At 43.5% G+C, this 25,336-nt stretch overlaps 1 protein-coding gene across 5 annotated transcripts in view; it reads left to right on the top strand.

Annotated features, from left to right (window-relative positions):
* Positions 1-25,336, top strand: part of RNF157 (ring finger protein 157) — a 99,803-nt gene that overhangs the window by 12,499 nt on the left and 61,968 nt on the right. For all 5 annotated transcript variants that reach the window (XM_073005005.1, XM_008011673.3, XM_008011675.3 and 2 more), the window contains exon 2: positions 13,775-13,893. In XM_073005005.1, coding sequence (XP_072861106.1) covers positions 13,775-13,893 — 119 coding nt within the window. The remainder of the gene's footprint in view (positions 1-13,774; positions 13,894-25,336) is intronic.

A 25,336-nucleotide genomic window follows, 5' to 3' on the forward strand; every position in this document is an offset into this window, starting at 1 on the left:
CCTGTAATCCCAGCACTCTGGGAGGCCAAGGCAGGTGGATCACCTGAGGTCAGGAGTTCGAGACCAGTCTGGACAACATGGTAAAACTGTGTCTCTATTAAAAATACAAAAATTAGCTGAGTGTGGTGGCGGGTGCCTATAGTCCCAGCTACTTGGGAGGCTGAGGCAGGAGAATAGGCGTAAACCCGGGAGGCGGAGCTTGCAGTGAGCTGAGATCCGGCCACTGCACTCCAGCTTGGGCGACAGAGCGAGACTCAAAAAAAAAAAAAAAGAGCTTATTAGTATTATTTGGTCACTGAAAACAATGAGGTCAGGCCATAAATAGAGACATAGAAAGATGCCTACAGTATATTAGGTGAAAGCAACTTGCAGATCAATATGTGCAACAGTCCATTCGATTAAAAAAAATAATAGGACAGGCCAGGCGCGGTGGCCCACGCCTGTAATCCCAGCACTTTGGGAGGCCGAGATGGGCGGGTCACGAGGTCAGGAGATCGAGACCATCCTGACTAACATGGTGAAACCTCGTCTCTACTAAAAATACAAAAAAAATTAGCCAGGCATGGTGGCGGGCACCTGTAGTCCCAGCTACTACAGAGGCTGAGGCAGGAGAATGGCGTCAACCGGGAGGCGGAGCTTGTAGTGAGCCGAGATCGCACCACTGCACTCCAGCCTGGGTGACAGAGCGAGACTCCATCTCAAAAAAAAAAAAAAAAAAGGACAAAACAGAATACCTGGATATATTTGTATATGTATAAAACAATCTGGAAGGCCACACCTGAATAGTGGAGTTACTTCTTAAGGAGTAGGGTTAGATTATCACTTTTTAAATTACTAACTTCTGTATACTAATTTTTTTGGCAAAGCACATGTATTGTGTATTTCTTTTTGTGGAGATGGAGTCTTACTATGTTGCCCAGGCTGGTCTTGAATTCCTGGGCTCAAATGATCCTCCCTCCTCAGCCTCCCAAAGTGCGGGGATTACAGTGTGAGCTATTGCACCCAACAGTAATTTTTTGTTTTTATTTGTGTATATATATATATATATATTTTTTTTTTTTTTTTTTTTTTTTTTTTTGAGACGGAGTCTGGCTCTGTCGCCCAGGCTGGAGTGCAGTGGCCGGATCTCAGCTCACTGCAAGCTCCGCCTCCCGGGTTCCCGCCATTCTCCTGCCTCAGCCTCCCGAGTAGCTGGGACTACAGGCGCCCGCCACCTCACCTGGCTAGTTTTTTGTATTTTTTTAGTAGAGACGGGGTTTCACCGTGTTAGCCAGGATGGTCTCGATCTCCTGACCTCGTGATCCGCCCGTCTCGGCCTCCCAAAGTGCTGGGATTACAGGCTTGAGCCACCGCGCCCGGCCTATTTGTATATTTTTGAGATGGAGTCTTGCTCTGTTGCCCAGGCTGGAGTGCAGTGGTCCAATCTTGGCTCACTGCAGCCTTCGCCTCCCAGGTTCAAGCGATTCTTCTGCCTCAGCCTCCCAAGTAGCTGGGATTACAGATGCCCGCCACCATATCCGGCTAATTTTTGTGGTTTTGGTAGAGAAAGGGTTTCACCATGTTGGCCAGGCTGGTCTCGATCTTCTGACCTCAAGCCTTGGCCCCCCAAAGTGCTGGGATTACAGGCATGAGCCACCGCGCCGAGCCCTAATTTTTTAAATAAATAAAAATATGCTCTAGGGCAAGTTTGTACAACCCACGCCCCTCGGACTGAGCCACATGTGGCCCAGAATGGCTTTGAATGCAGCCCAACACAAATTGGTACACTTTCTTAAAACATTATGAGATTTTTTGCAATTTCTTTTCTTTTTTTTTTTTTCAAGCTAATCAGCTATCATTAGTGTTAGTGTGTTTTATGTGTGGCGTGAAACCATTCTTCTTTCTCCAGTGTGGCCCAGGGAAGCCAAAAGATTAGACACCCTTGCTCTAGGGGGAAAACTTAAGTTCTTCTCATGAAGAACAAAAGCAGCACTGTAGTATTATAGAATTAAGCTGAATATTTAGAGGTGTTTGCAATTTTCTAATTTTCTTCTTATTTTTGTGATCTAAAGCTTATTGTTATTAAAATGTCATGAAGATTTTTTCAAATATATGAAAATTTACTAGGATTCCCATAGCCTATAGATTCCCATAGAATTGTAGAATAATGGAAAATGGGTTTAATTGTCCTTTATTGAATGTTGTTATAATTCATAGTGGTTTGGCAACAAATGTCACAATATCTCATTGAGGCAGACATAATTTAGGGAACCCATTGCTCAATATTTAACTTCACTGTGGTGTTAGGAATATGCCCCCAAAACTTAAATTCAAAATGATTAGGCAAATTGTTTAATACAATGAATTTTAAATGAGATTTTTCTTTTTGGTTCACATTATGAGGAACAAATAGTTGATTTTCCCTTGTTGAAGTCAATTTATTGATTTTGGGCTCTTGCTTCAAAAATTGCCATTGATAGGGTAGGGCTCCCTCAGTGTAACACAAATTCCCTTTGCATTGCCCTGAGATCTTGTAAAGCCAGAAAGTACTGATCGTGACTAAGATAAAGTCAGATGTTAAGGAGTAGTGTCTGGAGCTGCTCTGGCCAGTGTGGGCCTTGCCGTGTATTATTATACTTACTTCTTTCTGATCGTGCTCTGCAAAGTTGTACATGAATTGTGTATGTGTTGAAAACACTGCGTGTTCTAACATTTTTACCAAGGTTCAGAGTTATTTTGCTTTTGTTTGCAAAAATATAAAGTTGGGCAGTGTAGTCCATTTGGTTTTTTGTTTCATTATTTCCATATTTTATTCTGAATGGGGAGGCTATACGTTGAACTTATTGTTTCTTCCACTAGATATGTAAAACACAATATTTAAAGTTGATGTGGAAAACAAAATGTTTTTGAGACTAAGGGGTTTGATGTACAATTCCTGTTTGTCAGAAAGAAAAGAATTTGAGCTTTATATGGTTGAGCATTTTATCATCAAATTCATTATCCCTCTTTCTTTTTTCCTATTACAGTACAGGAAAAGGAAAAGTCAGGTATTATGTTGTAAAGAACCTTGGCCAAGCATAGTAGCTCATGCCTGTAATCCCAGCACTTTGGGAGGCCGAGGCGGATGGATCACCTGAGGTCAGGAGTTCGAGACCAGCCTGGCCAACATGGTGAAACCCCGTCTCTACTAGAAATACAAAAATTAGCCAGGTGTGATGGCTCACGCTTGTAATCCCAGCTACTTGGGAGACTGAGGTAAAATAATCACTTGACCCCAGGAGGCGGATGTTGCATTGAGCAGAGATCAGACCACTGCACTCTAGCCTGGGTGACAGAGTGAGACTACGTCTCAAAAAAAAAAAAGAGAACGTTAAACACTTGACTCTTCTTCCACGTATATATGAATAATAGACATTACATTTACACACACACACACACACAAAGTTGTTTTCATTTCTCTCACACACACGCTATTCTTTGCCACCGTCAGATGAACAGACAGGTGCAGAGTTGAGATGTGGAGTTAGCCAGACCTTCGGTTCAAACCTTGTATCTCAGTCTCTGCTATTTCTTAACTGTGGGACGTTGTGCGAGTCACTGATCCTTAGTTTCCTCAACTGAAAAATGGGCATAAGAGAATATCTTACAGATGAAAATCAGGGATAATTTTGGTAAACTTCTGTGTCTTGCTTGCAATACATGCTCGGAAGTTAAAATAAAAATTCAAATGACAGCATTATAACCTGACTTGTGCTAAATTCTTCCTCCCCATATGACTTTTTAAAATTGAGGTGAAGTTCACATAACATAAAATTATCTTAAAGTGAACAACTCAGTGGCATTTTGAACATTCACAATGTTGCGCAATCCACTACCTCTATTCTAGAACTTTTTTTTTCTTTTTTTTTTTTTAAGACGGGGTCTTGCTGTCACCCAGGCTGGAGTACAGTGACACGATCCTCAGCTCACTGCAACCTCTGCCTCCCAGGTTCAAGCTGTTCTTGTGCCTCAGCCTCCCAAGTAGCTGGGATTACAGGCATGCACCACTACACCTGGCTAATTTTTGTATTTTTAGTAGAGACAGGGTTTTTCCGTGTTGGCCAGACTGGTCTTGAACTCCTGATCTTAAGTGATCTGCCCGCCTCAGCCTCCCAAAGTGCTGGGATTACAGATGTGAGCTACTGCACTAGGCTTCTGTAACATTTTTATCACCTCAAAATAAAACCAATTAAACAGTTTGTCCCCACTCTCCCCTGCCCCCATCCTCTGGCAATCACCAGTCCACTTTCTGTCTCTGTGGATTTACCTATCTGGATATTTCATATACACGGAATCATACTACAGTATGTGACCTTTTGTGTTTGGCTTCTTTCTCTCAGCATGATGTTTTGGAGGTTCATCCATGTTGTAGCATGTATCAGAACTTCACTTCTTTTTATGGCTGAATAATATTCCGTTGTGTGGACATATGTTGGACGTATTATATATCACATTTTGTTTACCCATTCATCTGTTGTTCGACATTTGTTTGCACCTTTTGATTATTATAAATAGTACTTCTGTGAACCCATATGATTTGAACATCTATTATTTCCTTGTATTTTATTTCTTATAGTTATTTTAGAAGAACCAGTGAAGGAACATGAACAATAGCTGGGACCAAGAAAGTCCTGGTTTTTGTTGATTGTATACAGTAAAATATGTGGAAATTAAAGGGTTTAATAAAATAAAATCTGTACTTTGGATTTTCTGTTGCCATACTTTTCCCCCCTTACAATGTATTCATTGAGGAAACCTGGTCATTTGTCTTGTTTGAGTTTTCTGCAGCCTGAGTTTTGCCAGTTGCCTCCCTGAACTGTCATTAATCATGTTCTGTTTTATTCCCTATAAGCTGGTGGTTGGGTTCAGCAGCTTGATCAAGTTCATTTTTTTTTAAAGCTTTAAAATTTGAAGCTACTTACTTTGGTAAGACTACTTTGTTGCGTTTTCTGTCACTAGCATGTATCTGGTTGTCTTTTTTGTGGGGGAGAAGTTTGGTAATGAATGATTTATTAATTTATTAAGACTTACATTCTTATCCTATCATTCCTTCTTTGTTTATTAGCTAGAACATTTCTGTAAAGAGAAACTTTCCCTCATCCATCTTTTTTTTTCTTTTGAAATAGGGTCTCTGTTGCCCAGGCTGGAGTGCAGTGGTGCAAACACAGTTCACTGCAGCCTTGACCTACTGAGTTTAAGTAATTCTCCTGCCTCTGCCTCCTGAACAGCTAGGACCAAGGCTCTTGCCACCAAGCCGGCTAATTTTTTTTTTTTGAGATGGAGTCCCACTTTATTGCCCAAGTTGGAGTATAATGGCATGATCTTGGCTCACTGCAACCTCTGCCTCCCCAGTTCAAGTGATTCTCCTGTCTCAGCCTCCTGAGAGGGTTTACAGGCACACACCACCACGCCTGGCTAATTTTTGTATTTTTAGTAGAGATGGGGTTTCACTGTGTTGGCCAGGCTGGTCTCAAACTGCTGACCTCATGATCCACCCACCTCTGCCTCCCAAAAGTGCTGGGATTACAGGCGTGAGCCACTGCACCTGGCCCAGCTAACTAAAAAAAAAAAAGAATTTTGTAGAGCCAGTGTCTTGCCACGTTGCCTCGGCTGGTCTCAAACTTCTGGGCTCAAGGCCTTCCCAAGTGCTGGGATTACAGGTGTGAGCCAGAGCACCCAGCCTCCCCTCCTCTATTAATTATTCACTGCCCCAGAGGTACAGTTCATATAGGAAAGGCAAGATAAATGCTTGAGGCTTTCCCTTTAATTGCCAGTTTCCAAAATAGTGAATTGGTTTACTACAATCCTTCAATGGTAACCTTTTTTTTTTTTTTTTTTTAAGATATCATTATGAACTCATTGACTTATTTTATGCCTTGCCCTTATTATCCTGATGAAGTTTAATATATTCCATCTTTGCTCTGTGGGAACCTCTTTAAGTCAGCTCTTGAGTCCCTTGGATATGACCCTAGCAGGTTTAGAGAGCATCCTTTTTTCTGGTATGACAACATGTTCTAGTCCCATCTTGTGTATTTCCTGCCACAGACTTGGAATGTGGCCTCCAAAGAGCCCTTGTTCCTGTTAGTGGGAATGATGTTTGGAGACTACAGGCTGGGTGCTAGAGGCACCCCTCCTACTTTGTTGGTCTTTGTTTCTAGGCCTTTTCAGTGGCCCGAGTTAGGAAACATTGTTTATAAAGATAAAATACACATCATGCATTTTTATTGAAATTTCTAATACAAATTCAGGACTGTATGGTTTTTATTTAACCTTGGTTTTTATTTAACCTTCTCTCTGATTCTCAATACACTAGGTATGATAAAATTGAAATATCACATAATTACAGGTGTCAGCCACTGCGCCCAGCTGTATTCAGTTTTCTTAAAGATTTTTTTTTCTTTTTTTTTTTTTTTTTGAGATGGAGTCTGGCTCTGTGGTCCAGGCTGGAGTGCAGTGGCCGGATCTCAGCTCACTGCAAGCTCCGCCTCCCGGGTTCACGCCATTCTCCTGCCTCAGCCTCCCGAGTAGCTGGGACTGCAGGCGCCCGCCACCTCGCCCGGCTAGTTTTTTTGTATTTTTTAGTGGAGACGGGGTTTCACCATGTTAGCCAGGATGGTCTCGATCTCCTGACCTCGTGATCTGCCCGCTTCGGCCTCCCAAAGTGCTGGGATTACAGGCGTGAGCCACCGCGCCCGGCGGAAGCTTATTCTTTTTTTTTTTTTTTTTTTTGAGACGGAGTCTCGCTCTGTCGTCCAGGCTGGAGTGCAGTGGCCGGATCTCGGCTCACTGCAAGCTCCGCCTCCCGGGTTCACGCCATTCTCCTGCCTCAGCCTCCCGAGTAGCTGGGACTATAGGCGCCCGCCACCACGCCCGGCTAGTTTTCTGTATTTTTTGGTAGAGACGGGGTTTCACCGGGTTAGCCAGGACGGTCTCGATCTCCTGACCTCATGATCCGCCCGTCTCGGCCTCCCAAAGTGCTGGGATTACAGGCTTGAGCCACCGCGCCCGGCCTAGCTTATTCTTTAGTAGACACCTCAGATGAGCTCACGGGCTTTTATTTCTTTGAGTACCTTAAAAATGTTACTTGTCTTCTGACATAAAGTGTTTCTGTTGGAAAGTCTGATGACACCGATTTTCTTCCCGTCTAGAATTTTGACTTTTTGCCTAGATGCCTTTCTTTCTTTAAAGGTCAGTCGTTTTACCGAACTTGTCTTAGTGTTGATCATTCTGGCTCATACCTTTTTTTTTTTTTCCCTTGATATTTATATGTTTATTATTGTGGCAAAAAACCCACCACATAACATTAAATTTAATCATAGCAACCATTTTTAAGCATACAGTTTATTAGTGTTACATATATTCACACTGTTTTGCAACAGATGTCTAGAACTTTTTTATTTTGTGAAACTAAAACTATATACTTGTTAAACATTAATTTCCCCTTTCTCCTTCCCACTCATACCTTATGGTTTACGTATAATCTTGGAGATACGTGTATGATGTGACTTCTTAAAGCCTGCAAAGAATTCTGAATATGAGTTTTGCTTAAGAAATTGTAGCTCACTAATAATGGAACTCTCGAAGTTTATCTACTAGTGACGTATGTTTTTTTCCCATTAGCAAATAGGAATGGTGTATTTTAGTTGAGTTCTGCAGTTTATCTGTGAGTGACATGTTTTTCCTAGTAACAGATAGGCAAAGAAGTACTTTAGTAGAGTTCTTTTCCCCCACCACTTCTGATTTTGAAGCACAGTTCATTGTGTTAAGAAGTAAAACTATGGCCGGGCGCGGTGGCTCAAGCCTGTAATCCCAGCACTTTGGGAGGCCGAGACGGGCGGATCACAAGGTCAAAAGATCGAGACCATCCTGGCTAACACGGTGAAACCCCGTCTCTACTAAAAAATACAAAAAAAACTAGCCGGGCGTGGTGGCGGCGCCTGTAGTCCCAGCTACTCGGGAGGCTGAGGCAGGAGAATGGCGTAAACCCGGGAGGCGGAGCTTGCAGTGAGCCGAGATCCGGCCACTGCACTCCAGCCTGGGGGACAGAGCGAGACTCTGTCTCAAAAAAAAGTCATCTTGTTTGGGGACTGTTGATGTGTTTGGTGTTGGTATCTGATGATCTAGTAGCTGTACATAGTTGTGCACCAATTTGTCCCTCTAGAAAGACTGAGCAAATAGAAAGCTTTATTCAGTCTGAAAAAGACTGATTTGCTTTTCTCACTTGTCTAAATGAAAGCAAGTTGCTACAGAGGTTCATTTCAAAGAAAGAAAAAAGCAAATTTTTGGTTTTAAAATAAAATACAAATAAATTTATTTTTCCTTTTAACAGATGAGGATGGCTGGGCTCAGTGGCTCACACCTGTAATCCCAACACTCTGGGGGCTGAGGTGGGCAGATCTCTTGACCCAGGAGTTTGAGACCAGCCTGGCCAACATGGTGAAACCCCATCTCTACAGAAAAACAAAAATAAACAAATAAAAAATAGATGAAGGTTTGGGGAACTCTTTTTAATTCATACAATCTTGCACATTTTATGCATCTTCCCCTTAATAACCAAAAGTTTAGAAATTAATATTGCCAAAGAATTATTAAATGAGTGATTGAACAGGTGTTCAAGCTAATTTTAAGTAAAAGTAAGAACAGTTTTGCCAACTATGTGATTTTGAGGAAATCATTCCCAGTTATAAGGATACAACTGATATAGCTTTTGTGGGGTTTTTTTTTTTTTTAATTTGACAGGGTCTTGCTCTTTTACCCAGGCTGGAATGTAATGGTGCAATCATGGCTCATTGCAGGCCTAACCTCCTGGGCTCAAGTGATCCTCCCACCTCAGCCTATTGAGTAGCTGGGACCACAGGCTTGGGCCATCATACCCAGCTAATTTTTTAATTTTTTTGTAGAGACAAGGGTCTAATTGTAATATATTGTGAACATTTTTAATGTCAGTAGATATAGATTTACAACACCACTTTGAATGGCTTCATAATACTCTACTGACTGAATATACCATATTATTATTATTATTATTATTATTTTTTAAATATACAGAGACAGAGCCTCACCATGTTGCCTAGGCTGGTCTTGAGCTCCTGGGCTCAAGTGATCCTCCCACCTTGGCCTCCCAAAGTGCTGGGATTACAGGTGTGAGCCACCACACCCAGACTATTCTTGATTTTAACGCAAGGCAAAACTACAATTAGCTCTACACATCTTTTGTGGTCATTTCTTTTCTTTTAATATTATGGCATACAAGGTCATTTCTAATCAAACCCTGTTGCCTGCTTTCACTCTAAAATTTAGCCCCCAAATCATTAGTGGTCCTCTCTCACTAGGTTCAATCACGGCCAGCTCTAAGCCAATCATCCGTGGATTTTTACTGCCCCAGATCCCTCCCCTGAGCTCTCACAAGTACTGGAAATTCAGTGGTCCCACACTGAGGTCAACCTAGACAACTCCAGACATCAAACTCTCTTCTGCCCTTTATTCATGATTTGGGCAAGCCATCCATCCATGTAACACCTTTAACTTTTCCAATTTTACCTAATATATGATAAATGTATAATTCCTGATGCATAGAAAATATACCTTACTAAAGTTCATCAGTAAATGACTTAAATTATTTGGGATTGCTGCTTCTACTTAAGACAACTAGGTACCTCCCCTTCCATAAATTATGCATTTGGAAAATAGGGCTAGCAAGTGCTAGACATAAATAATTAATAACTAAGCTTTCCTAAATGATGAATTCCACTGCTGTATCACTGCAGATGGCTGCCCTTTGTCTTTTTAAGTTTTGATGGGTGACTTTCAGGAGTTCCTCAGTGATTACTTTGATTTGGGCTGCATTATTACTCTCAAAGCATGTTTTTCTGCTTGTTTAATTCAATGGTTGCCTCACTTTGTGGTGAGTGATTTTATCCATATTGTTTTGTTTAATAGATGTTTCTAGATTAAAGCTTCTTGTGTAGAAAGTGTTAAAAAATCAATGTTTGGTTCAGTTTTTGTTAGAATTTTCTTCTCTGTCTTCCTTCCTGTGGCTTCTCCACAGGCTCAAAGTGCTGAATCTCCTTTTTTATTTTTCAGTTTGCTATAAATCTTTTTTTCCTTTTTTCTTTTCTTTTCTTTTTTTTTTTTTCCTTAGGGTCTCACTCTGTCACCCAGGCTGGAGTGCAGTGGCAATCATAGCTCGCTGCAACCTTGAACTCCTGAACTCAAGCGACCCTTCTGCCTCAGCCTTCTGAGTAGCTAGAACTACAGGCACGTGCTACCATGCCCAACTAATTTTTGTATTTAAATTTTTTTTGTTGTTTGTTTTCAGTAGAGACAAGATCTTGCTAAGTTTGCTAAGTTGCCCGAGCTGGTCTTGAGCTCCTGGCCTAAAGCAATCCTCCTGCCTCAGCCATCCAGAGTTTTAGGATTACAGGCAAGACCCATCACACCCTGCCTGCTACACATCTTCAACAAAAATTGCAACTGATTTAGGGAGTTTGTGTATATCCTCACTGTATTATACACAAGCAAGCCTTTTTTTTTTTTTTTTTTGAGACGGAGTCTCGCTCTGTCCCCCAGGCTGGAGTGCAATGGCACGGTCTGGGCTCACTGCAAGCCCCGCCTCCCGGGTTCATGCCATTCTCCTGCCTCAGCCTCTACAGGGGCCTGCCACCATGCCCAGCTAATTTTTTGTATTTCCTTTTTTTTTTTTTTTTTTAGTAGAGACAGGGTTTCACTGTGTTAGCCAGGATGGCCGCGATCTCCTGATCTCCTGATCTGCCCACCTCTGCCTCCCAAAGTGCTAGGATTATAGGCGTGAGCCACCGCGCCTGGCCAAGCCTTTTGCCACTTAATAAGTTCCCGGTATTAATTTCAGAAATGGGGTATATGAGAGTATTGATAAAGGTATATTATGGGCTACGTCCTTTACTTTGGACAGCTTACCTTCATGGGAGAATTAGATAATAGAAATCAGGGCTGAGAGGCATTCATTTAATCATCAAACTTCAAATAGATTCCCAGATGGAATTTTCAGCATAACCTAAGCCTGCTTTGGTGACTTCTCAGTTCCATCATATCCTGTCAGTTCCTTGGTTTGTCTGGATGAGGCTGATGGGAATTTTGGCCCCTGACTGCTGATTTCATTTGGTTATTATATTGTACTGAAAATATTTCTGCCTCATGGCTGATTAAGAAGGGGCAGAGGGGCCCTGCCAGGACTGATGTCCCAGCAGTTCTGGCAATTAGCACTGTTAATGAATTTGAGGTGGAGAGGGTATGTGTGTAGCCTTCTTTCATAGCATTAAATTGTCCCCTTATTTTACACCATAGTCTATGTAGTCATTGGTAGGGAAAGCCAGGGATAGCTGTATTATTTAAATTCATATTTTCCTATGAAACAATCATGTTTTGCAGCAAATTAAAGTGTGAAGAACCTTCATCATAAAAGATTATGGAGGTATAGCAGTAGTGGTAGGTGGGAACTGAGACTTCTGTGTGTAGGTATAAGCTGGCTTATGAAAATCTAGGCAAAGAAATGTATGTGTCTGTGGATAGAGGAAAAAACTCAGTTTCTCCTATACACTCACAACACAAGCAGCACAGAAAACTTCTGTGACCTCTGGTCAGCAAAATGTGTGGGGATTCTCTCTGCCAGCAACCACTCAGTTCTGCAGAGGACACCAGCTTGGTGTCCTCCAATTCATTTCAATTCTGATACTACCTGAAGATAGTGTCCAATCCCACAGGTTGAAGGTGCAATCTCACAAGACTGCCCCCCACTTCTGATGCCCATTGCAAGCCCCAGGTTGTTTTACCTGTGCTCCCGACTAACCAACCAGAAAGCAGGATTCCCATAACCCCCTCCTTGGGTTTGATTAACTTGCTAGAGAGACTCACAGAACTAGGGAAGCACATTTACGAGTTTATTATCAAGGATATTACAAAAGATACAGAGAGAGAGACATAGGGTGAGGTTATGTGGGAAGGGGCACAGAGCTTCTATGCCGTCTCTGGGCACGTTACCCTCCAGAAACCGCCAAGTATTCCCCTGTTTGGAAGCTCTTCAAACCCACTCCTTTGAATATTTATGGAAGCTTCATTATATAGCATGATTGATTACATCATTGGACATTGATGATCAGCTTAACTTTCAGCTCCTCTCCCTTCTTCAGTAGTTGGGGGATAGGCTGAAAGTCCCAACCCTCTAATCCTGCCTTTTCTTTTCAGTGACAAGCACCCATCCTGAGGCTACCTAAGGGCTGCCAGGCACTGGTTAATTCATTAGCATATGTAAAGACAAAAAAAAAGACATTACTTTGGATACTCCAAGGATTTTTTTTTTTTTTTTCCCCGAGATGGGTTCTCGCTCTGTCACCTAGGCTGGAGTGTAGTGGCGTGATCTCGGCTCACTGCAGCCTCCGCCTTCCGGGTTCAAGTGATTCTCCTGCCTCAGCCTCCTGAGTACCTGGGACTGCAGGTGCGTGCCACCACACCTGGCTAATTTTTTTTTTTTTTTTTTTTTGAGACAGAGTCTCCCTCTGTTGCCCGGGCTGGAGTGCAGTGGCCGGATCTCAGCTCACTGCAAGCTCCGCCTCCCAGGGTTATGCCATTCACCTGCCTCAGCCTCCTGAGTAGCTGGGACTACAGGCACCCGCCACCTCGCCCGGCTAGTTTTTTGTATTTTTTTTTTTAGTAGAGACAGGGTTTCACCGTGTTAACCAGGATGGTCTCGATCTCCTGACATTGTGATCCGCCTGTCTCGGCCTCCCAAAGTGCTGTGATTACAGGCTTGAGCCACCGCGCCCGGCCTAATTTTTGCATTTTTGGTAGAGACAGGGTTTCACCATGTTGGCCAGACTGGTCTCTAACTCCTGACCTCAAGTGATCCGCCCCCACTTGGCCTCCCAAAGTGCTGGGATTACAGGCATGAGCCACCGCGCCCGCCTGGATATTCCAAAGATTTTAAGAGTTGTGTTCCAGGAAATAGGGTTGAAGATCAAACATATATTTTACAATATCACAGTGTATGTATATGCTAATACCTGTAGCTGAGATTCTTCAATACATGGAATAACTACTTCAAGTTTAAAGGCAAAAGTCAGGAACCAAAAAATATATATGATCATTATTGTGCATTGTAGGACCTTTTGGTCTTTTGGCTGGAGGTATTTTAAACAGATCGTTAGAATAATTTAATTAAGAATGTTAAAAGGAAAACAGTGATCTATTCTATGTTTGGTATCTTGGGTTTTCCCTGCTATGAATTTACTTATTTTGTGCCATTGTCCCAAATCAGAAAAAGAAAACACTCTTGGGATTAGAAATTGCTCTAATTATTCGTTCATAGGGTTAACTTTTTTGTTTTTGTTTTTTTGAAATGGAGTCTTGCTCTGTTGTCCAGACTGGAGTGCAGTGGTAGGATCTCGGCTCACTGCATCTCTGTCTCCCGGGTTCAAGCCATCCTCCTGCCTCAGCTTCCTGAGTAGCTGGGACTACAGGCATGTGCCACCACATCCGGCTAATTTTTACATTTTTAGCAGAGACAGGGTTTTGCCGTGTTGGCCAGGCTGATCTCGAACTCCTGATCTCAGGTGATCTGCCTGCCTCAGCCTCTCAAAGTGCTGGGATTACAGGTGTGAGCCACCACGCACGTCCCAAAAGGTTAACATTTTTAAAAATCAGCTTTTTTTTTTTTTTTTTTTTAACTAGATTTAGGTTGACTGTTTTCTACTTGTTTGACTTTTTTCTGTTTGTTCTTCTCTAGGAAGCTATTTTGCCAGCCACTTCATTATGGGAGGAGAGAAGTTTGACTCAGCTCATCCTGAAGGTTACCTGTTTGGAGAGAACAGCGATCTGAACTTTCTGGGGAACAGACCAGTTGCGGTATGGCTGTAATCAGTTTACTCCCACTTGGAGCTTAAGTGGCCAATTCAAAAAGTGTAACAAAAATACGTTTGCAGTTGCTTGTTCAGCAGTTTGTAGCTTGGTCTGAGTTGAGAGAGACGCACTAGAAGGCAAACTGCAGCCTCCATGGTTGTATGGGGTCTCTTGTTGCTAGAGGACTGGAAGAGCTCCTGGTGTCTTGTGAGGGAGAGGATGAGTCTCACAAATTAAGCTTTCTTAAGGATCCAGATCTCTCCCTAAATGCCACCTCTTCAGGCAGCCCTTTTCCAAGGGCTTACCTTTTTTTTTCTTCACAGCACTTAACACCAACCTTTTATTGATTTGTCTCTTTCTCTGCTTATTGTCTGCCTCCCACTTTAGAATGTAAGTTTCATAAGGCAAGAACTGTTTTTACTGTAGTATCCCAAACCTAGAACAAAGCCTGGCATGTAATGTTAAGCCCTTAATAAATGATTGTTGAATGAATGACTGAAAGTTTTTCTCTTGATATGTGAGTTGCTAAGATAATACATTTCTCTCAGTTGTTCCCTCAGTTCATCTCATAAACTTCTATTGAGCACCTTCTCTGCATCCAGCAGTAGGCTTTGTAATAATAGCTGCCAGATGGCTATTTTTTTTTTTTTTTTTTGAGGCGGAGTCTTGCTCTGTCGCCCAGGCTGGAGTGCAGTGGCACTATCTCGGCTCACTGCAAGCTCCGCCTCCTGGGTTCACGCCATTCTCCTGCCTCAGCCTCCCAAGTAGCTGGGACTACAGGCACCTGCCACCACGCCCGGCTAATTTTTTTGTATTTTTAGTATAGATGGGGTTTCACCGTGTTAGCCAGGATGGTCTCGATCTCCTGACCTCGTGATCCACCCATCTCGGCCTCCCAAAGTGCTGGGATTACAGGCTTGAGCCACCGCGCCCGGCTGCCAGATGGCTATTGAGTGGCTACTGTGTGCTAGGAAGGTCCTAGAGACCCCTGTTCCATGTGAAGACCACTTGACATAGGACTTATCACTCCATTTTTTTTTTTTTTTTGAGACAGAATCTCTAGCTCTTGCCCAGGCTGGAGTGCAGTGGCACGATCTTGGCTCACTGCAAGCTCTTTCTCCCAGGTTCATGCCATTCTTCTGCCTCAGCCTCTCAAGTAGCTGGGACTACAGGCGCCCACCACCATGCCTGGCTAATTTTTTGTATTTTTAGTAGAGACGAGTTTCACCATTTTTTAGCCAGGATGGTCTCAATCTCCTGGCCTTGTGATCCACCCACCTCAGCCTCCCAAAGTGCTGGGATTACAGGCGGGAGCCACCGCGCCTGGCTATCACTTCATTTTATAAGCAAGAGAACTGAGGTGTTCAGAGAGATGAATAATGATAGAAGTTAGGAAGTGCACACCATGTTCTAAGCACTGTTCTAAGGGTTTTATATACATTTTTCTCAAAGTCATATAACTGGGTTTGCCTGGTCACAGGTCAATAATCTTTCCAGTGCTCCTCACTGCCTTGAAATATTCTGCCTTCCCCAAGAAACTCCCAGTTTGGTGGAGCAGACAAAACACAGAAACAGAAAACGTTTAAATAACAATAAAGATCAGAAGTGATTGAATTTGGTGGGAATTGAGAGTGGGGAGTTGAACTGGTCTTTGAAAAATGGTGGGTTGGATGAGGCCTTTCCAGGGGTACAGCACAGCCCAGGCCTAAGAGCATTCAAGTTGTTGAATTGACAAACATTTACCGAGCAACTACTGTGTGTCAGGTACTGTGATAGGCGTTGTGGATACAGAGCTGAAATGAGCATGGTTTGTTCTTCCCTGGAACAAATACAGAAACCAGTCTGGCCCGATGGGAAAGGTAGGCCGGGCGCAGTGGCTCACGCCTGTAATCCCAGCACTTTGGGAGGCCGAGGCGGACAGATCACCTGAGGTTGGGAGTTTGAGACCAGCCTGGCCAACATGGCGAAACCCCATCTCTACTAAAAACACAAAAATTAGCCCGGGGTGGTGGCACACCCCTGTAATCCCAGCTGCTGCAGAGATTGAAGCGGGAGAATCGCTTGAACCCGGGAGGTGCAGGTTGCAGTGAGCTGAGGTTGCCCCACTGCACTCCAGCCTAGGGGATAGAATGAGACTCTGTTTAAAAAAACAAAGTCAAGAGATTGAGACCATCCTGGCTAACATGGTGAAACCCTATCTCTACTAAAAATACAAAAATTAGCTGGGCATGGTGGTGTGCGCCTGTAGTCCCAGCTACTCGGGAGGCTGAGGGAGGAGGATCGCTTGAACCCAGGATCACTCCACTCCACTCCAGCCTGGGCGACAGAGTGAGACTCCATCTCAAAAAAACAAAAACAAAACCGAAAATGCCCTTTCTTCTATTAATAACATGAACTTGATGTTTGCATCTGTTTCTTTTTCCTTTCATCTGATGTAAAGATAGTTTATATATTTAAAAATTTTTTGACCTTTTCAGTCCCTAAAGATGATATAAAAATAAGTAAATCAGGGATGTCCAATCTTTTGGGTTCCCTGGGCCACATTGGAAGAAGAGGAATTGTCACATTGGGCCACACACGAAATATACTAGCAGTAACAATGGCTGATGAGCTTTAAAAAAAAAATTGCAAAAAAATCTTATAATGTTTTAAGAAAGTTTACCAGTTTCTGTTGGGCCACATTAAAAGCCGTCTACCCTTGGGCCGCAGGTTAGACAAGCTTGAAGTAAATTCTGCTTTAGGTTCAACTTGCAATTTATACTGTCTGGCAAACTTTTCCCAAGTTTGCCTGTGCCGACCTATGAATGTCTGAGCTCTTCCTGAAATGCTGGGTAGCAGCCTTGACCTTAAAGTTGAGGCTTTTTCCCAAAGAAGATCAAGTTGGGCACAGTGGCACGTGCCTGTGGTCCCAGCTACTCAGGAGGCTGAAGCTGAGATGGGAGGATCACCTGAGCCCAGGAGAATTCGAGTCCAGTTTGAGCAACATAGCAAGACCCCCGTCTTAATCAATCAGTCAGTAAATGCCACTTTAAAAAAAAAAAGGGACATCAACATTGGAGTTTTTGTTGTTGCTTTTATGTAGTAATCATTAAGTATGCTTAATGCTGCACAGAGCAAATGAATTTTTTTTTTTTTTTGAGACAGAGTATCACTCTGTTGCCCAAGCTGGAGTGCGGTGGCGCGATCTTGGCTCACTGCAACCGCAGTCTCCCAGGCTCAAGTGATTTTCCTGCCTCAGCCTCCTGAGTAGCTGGGATTACAGGCACCTGCCGCCACACCTGGCTAATTTTTGTATTTTTTTTTTAATAGAGATGGGATTTCACTATGTTGGCCAGGTTGGTCTTGAACTCCTGACCTCAGGTGATCCACCCATCTCAGCCTCCCAAAGTGCTAGGATTACAGGTGTGAGCCACCGCGCTGGCGAATGTTTTTAAAAGACATAATCTTGGCCGGGTGCGGTGGCTCACGCCTGTAATCCCAGCACTTTGGGAGGCCGAGACGGGCAGATCACGAGGTCAGGAGATCGAGACCATCCTGGCTAACACGGTGAAACCCCATCTCTACTAAAAATACAAAAAACTAGCCGGGCAAGGTGGCGGGCGCCTGTAGTCCCAGCTACTCCGGAGGCTGAGGCAGGAGAATGGCGTAAACCCGGGAGGCGGAGCTTGCAGTGAGCTGAGATCCGGCCACTGCAGTCCAGTCCGGGCTACAGAGCAAGACTCCGTCTCAAAAAAAAAAAAAAAAAAAAAAAAAAAAAAGACATAATCTTATATTAGGAAAGCAAATCAGAGTAACTTCATATAGCTACATAAAAATGTAGTATAGAGAATAAATGCAGTATGTTTCTCTTTTCTTTTCCCCATAGGTTATTTGATAATAATAATAATGGCTAACATTTGAACACCTAGTTTTTGCCAGGGCTGATTGTTCTAAGCTTTTCATCTGTATTATCTCATTTTGTCCTCACATCATAATGAGAAAGGTCCTCGTTCAACAGGTGAAGAACATGTGGCACACAGTTTAAAGACTGCACAGCCTGTGAGGGATCAGGATTGAAAGCCGTCTGGCTTCAGAGCCTGAACCACTCTGCCATTTTGGCTAATTAGGCCCGATGTACTCAGGAACTCTGCCCACAACCTGTTTGTGAGTCCATTGTGTAGATCTTCAAGTGCAATTTCTAAAATATTGATATCTGAAAGTGGAATGAGGCCAGCACAGTGGCTCACGCCTGTAGTCCCAGCTGCCCAAGAGGCCGAGGTCCATGGATCTCTTGAGCCTAGAAACTGAAAACCAGCCAGGGCAACATAGTGAGACTCTCGTCTGTACAAAATGTAAAATAAAAAAAATTAGCCAGGCATGGTGGTGCATGCCTCTAGTCCCAGCTACTCAGAAGGCTGAGGTGGGAGGATTGCTTGAGCCCAAGATGCCAAGGCTTCAGTGAGCTGTGATCACTGCAGCCTGGGCAACAGAACAAGAACCTGTCTCAATAAATAAATAAATGAATAAAAGTAGATGAGTGGCAGTGATATGTTCTCTTGGAGCGCCTCTTCAGAGTTCGTGTTCCATGTGTAATTCCATCTGCTGAGCTGACCTCTGGGTTTTGCCGTTACTGCACAACATGCTTGTTTAGGGGAAGGCCCAGAGATTGAAGATTGGCGTGTAGCTTGAGTTCTGAACAGCTGACTTCCACTCTCTAGCAAAAGATCTTGGGTGTCAGCACATGAGTGTTAGGTTACAGGGGAACAAGAAAGAGAACAACCTTTTAAAGCCATCCAGCAGCATGCAGCAAGAGCGGCTCCTCTTTGCAGAGAGAATGAATATGGGCAGTGAAATATGTTAAAATTAATTGTTATATTAAGGTATAAATGCCATAGACTTCCTGACTTCTGCAATTTCCTGTCATTTCCGAATGAGCAAACTAAAAAGTGTATCATTTGACTGAGCTGTACTTCGCACCACAGATCTACCACTTAGGATAATCCATGAAAGCCAATTTTTTTTTTCCTCTAGAGATAGGGTCTTGCTCTGTCGTCCAGGCTGGAGTGCAGTGGCGTGATCATAACTCACTGCAGCCTCAAACTCCTGGGCTCAAATGATCTGCCTGCCTTAGTCTCTGTGTAGCGGGGAATAAAGGCGCACGCTACTACACTGGGCTAATTTTTAAAGTTTTTTTGTAGAGACAGGGTCTTGCTTTATTGCCCAGGCTGATCTCAATCTCCTGGCTTCAAGCAGTCCTCCTGCCTCAGCCTTCCAAAGTTTTAGGATTGCAGGCGTGAGCACCAAGCCCGGCCCAAAGCCAAAGTTATTATCAAGTCTTTTTTTTTTTTTTTTTTTTGAGACGGAGTCTCGCTCTGTCGCCCAGGCTGGAGTGCAGTGGCCGGATCTCAGCTCACTGCAAGCTCCGCCTCCTGGGTTTACAGCATTCTCCTGCCTCGGCCTCCCGAGTAGCTGGGACCACAGGCGCCCACCACCTCACCCGGCTAGTTTTTTGTGTTTTTTTGGTAGAGACGGGGTTTCACCACGTTAGTCAGGATGGTCTCGATCTCCTGACCTCGTGATCTGCCCGTCTCGGCCTCCCAAAGTGCTGGGATTACAGGTGTGAGCCACCGCGCCTGGCCTATTATCAAGTCTTAAGGGTCAGATTTTTTATCAGTTATTTTATTTATTTATTTGTTTATTTTTATTATACTTTATGTTCTAGGGTACATGTGCACAACCTGCAGGTTTGTTACATATGTATAAAGAAACTAGAGTGTATGAATATACAGAAAGATGGTGGAAGTGAGTTGGAATCTAGATTGTAAGTTTTATTTATATCTTACCATTAAACTCTTTGCAACCTTGGCAAACGTATCACTCAGGCGCTCAAATTACCTGCTTGTAACATGGAGATAGCTCTGACTTTAGGATAATGTAATGCTTGGAGGATTCCTTGGAATTGCTGGACAAAAAGCAGCATGCAGCAATGTTAGCTATACTTGCTACCTTTCCAGTTGGCTCTTTCTACAGCTACTTGTCGTTCTAGGTAGAGGGATCTTCACTGTTTTGTTTGTTTGTTTTTTGAGGCAAGGTTCACTCTTGTTGCCCAGGCTGGAGTGAGCCAATTGCAGTGAGCCGAGATCCTGAGATCACACCATTGCACTCTAGCCTGGGCAACAAGAGTGAACCACCATGCCCAGGTAATTTTTTGTATTTTTAGTAGAGACAGAGTTTCACTATTTTGTTCCAGGCTGGTCTCGAACTCCTGACCTCAGGCAGTCCACCTGCCTCGGCCTCCCAAAGTGCTAGGATTACAGGCATGAGCCACTTTGCCCGGCCTCTTCACTGGTTTTTAAATACTGTCTTAAGTAGTAAATTGGGCTTCTGAAGGTCCTTCTGCTCTGGTCCCCTATATAGAGGAACTAAATTGTCTGTAAATCAGTTTTTAAATGTTCAATAAAGACCATCCCTTCCCTTCCTAGGTGGTGGAAGAACTGGTATTGCTTTTCTGCTCCTTTATTGAGTTAGATCTTGTTTTGTTGGGATAATTATTGCCAAAACTCTTAAGTTATTAGAGGCTTAGAAATTAGTCAAGTAATGCCTTGACTCCTACCTGCCCTTTTTTTTCGTTTTGAGACAAGGTCTTGCCCTGTTGCCCAAGCTGAGGTGCAGTGGCACAACTACAGCTCACTGCAGCCTCGACTTCCTAGGCTTAAGTGATCCTCCCACCTCAGATTCTCCAGTAGCTGGGACTACAAGCACGCACCACCATGCCTGGCTTTAAAAAAAAAAAAATTTATAAATAGAATGTCTTACTGTATAGCCCAGGCTGGTCTCTAACTCCTTCGCTCAAGTAGTCTTCCTGCCTTGGCCGGGATCCCAGAGTGCTGGGATTATATCTATGAGCCACTGTGCCCCACCTTTACCTGACTTTTTTTTTTTTTGAGATGGAGTCTTGCTCTGTCGCCAGGCTAGAGTGCAGTGGCACAATCTTGGCTCACTGCAACCTCTGCCTCCCAAGTTCAAACGATTCTCCTGCTTCAGCCTCCGGAGTAGCTGGGACTACAGGCGCGCTCCACCACGCCCAGCTAATTTTTGTATTTTTAGTAGAGATGGGGTTTCACTATCTTGACCAGGATGGTCTTAATCTCTTGACCTCGTGATCCACCTGCCTCGGCCTCCCAAAGGGCTGAGCTACCACACTCAGCCACTGGCATTACTTTAAGAACTAAAATGTGCCAGGCATGGCGGCTTATCCCTATTCCCAGCACTTTGGGAGGCTGAGGCGGGAGGATCACTTGAGGTCAGAAGTTTGAGACCAGCCTGGGCAACATAGCAAAACCCTGACTCTACAACAACAACAACAAAATTAGCCAGGGGTGGTGTTACACACCTATATTCCTAGCTACTTGGGTGGCTAAGGCTAGAGGATTGCTTGAGCCCAGGAGGTCAAAGCTGCAGTGAGCCATGATTGTGCCACTGCATTCTAGCCTGGGCGACAGAGCATGACCCTGTCAAAAAAAAAAAAAAAAAAAAGAAAGAAAGAGAAGAGAGAAGAGAAGAGAAAAAGGAAAGGAGGGAGGAAGGAAGGAGGCTGGGCACAGTGGCTCACGCCTGTAATCCCAGCACTTTGGGAGGCCAAGGCAGGTGGATCACTTGAGGTCAGGAGATCAAGACCAGCCTGGCCAACATGGTGAAACCCTGCCTCTACAAAAAATACAAAAATTAGCTGGGTGTGGTGGCGAGTGCCTGTAATCCCAGCTACTCGGGAGGTGGGACAGGATAATCGCTTGAACCCAGGATGCAGAGATTTCAGTGAGCTGAGATCGCACCACTGTACTCCAGCCTGGGTGATAGACTGAGACACAGTCTCGAAAGAAAAGAAATAAGATGCATACAGTGTACTTTTCTTCTTTCTCTAGTACAGATATACCAAAAGTTGTACTCAAATCCAGTTTCTGTAAATTGAACCCTTTTATCACATGTGTCAGGAAGAGCAAGTTATTTAAAGGAACTTGATAGTATATCCATTCGTGACATACAGTTTTGCATATATAGAGCTTTGTGGCAAAAAAGAGAACATGATTCTGTTAGTCCTGGTGCTATTCATTCATTTAACAAATATTTATGAGTCAGATGCTGTGCTGGGAACTAGGAATGCAGAGATGAAAAGACAGGACCCCTGACCTGAAGATGCTTGCTGCAGAGTGGGGCAACTGATGTGCCCCCACTGCGAGGGACTGTGATAGGTTCTACGAGAGAGGACCAGAGTGTCCCTGGAGCACAGAGCATTGGGGATGCCCTCTCTCCAGGGTAGGGGCTTCTGGGAGGTGACTCCTTTAACGTGGAGGGATAAGTAGGATTTCCTAGGTAGGGGAGATGAGGAGAGGTGTCTGAGGCAGAATTAATTAATAAGCAATACAAGGAAGTATAAAGACACAAAAGTGTGCTTTTGGTGCTCAGAGTGGTGAGTAGTCAATAAGGATTGGACTGTGAGGGATGCTGGATGGAGTTGAGGCTAGAAAGACAAATTGGGTTCATATCTGAAGAGCCTTGAATATTAAGAAGTTTTTACGGGCCAGGCGTGGTGGCTTACACCTGTAATCCCAGTACTTTGGGAGGCCAAGGCGGGCGGATCACGAGGTCAGGAGATCGAGACCATCCTGGCTAACACGGTGAAACCCCATCACTACTAAAAATACAAAAAATTAGTCAGGCATGGTGGCAGGTGCCTATAGTCCCAGCTACTCAGGAGGCTGGGGCAGGAGAATGGCGTGAACCCAGGAGGCGGAGCTTGCAGTGAGATTGCGCCTCTGCACTCCAGCCTCAGCGGCGACAGAGCATGGCCTCCATCTCAAAACAAACAAACAAACAAACAAAACCTTTTTACAGACCAGGCATGGTGGGTCACGCTTGTAATCCCAGCACTTTGGGAGGCTGAGGCAGGGAGGTCACCTTAGGTCAGGAGTTTAAGACCCCGTCTCCACAAAATACAAAAATTAGCCAGGCGTGATGGCAGGTTCCCGTAATCCCGACTACTCAGGAGACTGAGGCAAGAGAATCGCTTGAACCCAGGAGGCAGGGGTTGCAGTGAGCCGAGATCGTGCCATTGCACTCCAGCCTGGGTGACAAGAGCGAGACTCCATCTCAAAAAAAAATTTTTTTTTTTTTTTTTTACTTTTCCTTCTATGGCAGTAGAGGTCATAGTCATGAATGGCTTTGCTACTGACTGACTTTGTCGTGTTGGTTAAGGTGCTGGCCAATCAGTGAGCCTCAGTTTCCCCATTTATAAAATTACCTTGCAGGAATATTTTAAGGACTCAAAAAATGATGGCGAGACTTGATGGCTCACACCTGTAGTCCCAGCACTTTGGGAGGCTGAGGTGGGTGGATTGCTTGAGGCCAGGAGTTTGAGACCAGCCTGGCCAACATGGTGAAATCCTGTCTCTACTAAAAATACAAAAATTAGCTGGGCATGGTGGTGTATGCCTGTAATCCCAGCCACTTGGGAGGCTGAGGCATAAGAATTGCTTGAACCCAGAAGGCGGAGGTTGCAGCAAGCTGAGATCATGCCACTGCACTCCAGCCTGGGCTGGAAGAGACCCTCTCTCAAAAAAAAAAAAGATAACTATTACAATCTAGTTTGCATTTTAGAAAATTAGCTCTATAAATTAATTCACAGTGTAGGTAATGAATCAGAAAGACTGGCAGTAAGAAGACCAGTTAGGAAGTAATTTATTTTAAGAAAAAATATATGAAATACCTGAATAGGATTAACAGCATTGCAAATAAACATGGTGCAGACTTTCTACCCTAGAACCATGGACCAGTTTGTAACCTTGCAGGGAAGGCCCCAGGGCTGATGATCGTTGCTGTGACTTATTTGAAGCCTTGATTGGCCACATTTTGGTACTATGCCAAGGCTGAGCTGCTTCCTCCAACCCCTAGTGAGATCCCTAGAACTATTCAGAGCCTGAAAAAAATAGTAATGCTCTAATAGCTCACAGTTAAGGAAGCTTTGCTGAATGATGTGGTGGCCACTGAGGTGTGGATGTGATTTTATGTCAGAGAGCTCATAGACAAGTGTGGCATCATTGCTGTAACCTTTGAAGACCCATCTTTAACATCTGATTACATTTGATTTATGACTTGTGTGTTCTTGGACCATGTGTGATCAGACTAAAATAAGATGTGTCTAAAAAACAGTAAAATAAAATGAATACAGTGCAGATTAGAGAATTGTGGGCAGTGTGAGTTAAGGCAAAGGATACCCTAAGGAACAGCCTCTGTGAGAGGCTACCACTTACCCCAGATGCTGTGCACGTGTTATGTTTGGAGATTTATTTGTGCCCTGGACTTGGAGTAACTGGCCTAATAGGTCACAGAACAAGGACCCTGGCATTTACTGCCCTACAGGCCTAAAGCCCATGGTGCGATCGGGCATCTTTCTCCTGCACACTCATGCACGTGTGTGTGTGTGTGTGTGTGTGTGTGAGAGAGAGAGAGAGAGAGAGAGAAACGGAGATTGGGTTATTTGCCTTTTGCATGCTACCTTCTTTCCTTCTTTCTTCTTTTACAGTTGTACTACAATTGTTTCTGTCCTTTAGCCTGGAAATATTGATTACATTTTTAGCTGTGCATACCCTTTGGCCCAACTGTTTCACCTCTCTGAATCTCTCCTACAGAAATATTTTGAAGAGTGTGAAATGATTCCTATTTACAATGTATATTGTAGCATTACTTGTAGTAGTGCAAAATTAGAAAATATCTAATTGCCATTATAGTGGAATGGTTAAATAAATTATAATGTGCCTATGCCATGAACTGTTATTCAGCAAAAATGAGATGGATCTGTGTCCACTGAGATGACAATATGTCCACAACCACATCACTTACTGAATAAAGCAAGTTGCAGTATATAGAGTCCGATTTCATTTCAGATAAAAATAATATATATGTACATGTGTGCGTTTATGTACATATAGCTATAAAAATATACTATTATAATGCATTTTGAACTGTTACAGTGGTAACTATTGGGATATATCAAGAAGGGGGGTATTCACTTCTTAATTCATATTCTTTACTAAAATTTTCTTTATATTTTTTTGAGAAATAAGCTTGTTCCTACACCCAGGCTGGAGTACAGTGGTGCAATCATAGCTCACTGTAACCTGGAACTCCTGGGCTCAAGCAATCCTCCTGCCTCAGCCTTCCTGGTAGCTGGGACTACAGATGCATGACACCATGCACAGCTAATTAAAAAATTTTTCTTTTTCTTTTCTTTTTTTGTTAGAGACCAGGGTCTCATCACTATGTTGCCAAGGCTGGTCTTGAACTCTTGGGCTCAAACAATCCTTCTGCCTTGGCCTCCCAAAGTGCTGGGATTACAGGTGTGAGCCACTGTGCCTGACTCTTCATATTCTTCTATGTTGTTTGAATTTTTTCCAGTGAACATGTTTTCATTTTT

This window comes from Chlorocebus sabaeus, chromosome 16 (genome assembly GCF_047675955.1).
Source record: "Chlorocebus sabaeus isolate Y175 chromosome 16, mChlSab1.0.hap1, whole genome shotgun sequence".
Lineage (NCBI taxonomy): Eukaryota > Metazoa > Chordata > Mammalia > Primates > Cercopithecidae > Chlorocebus > Chlorocebus sabaeus.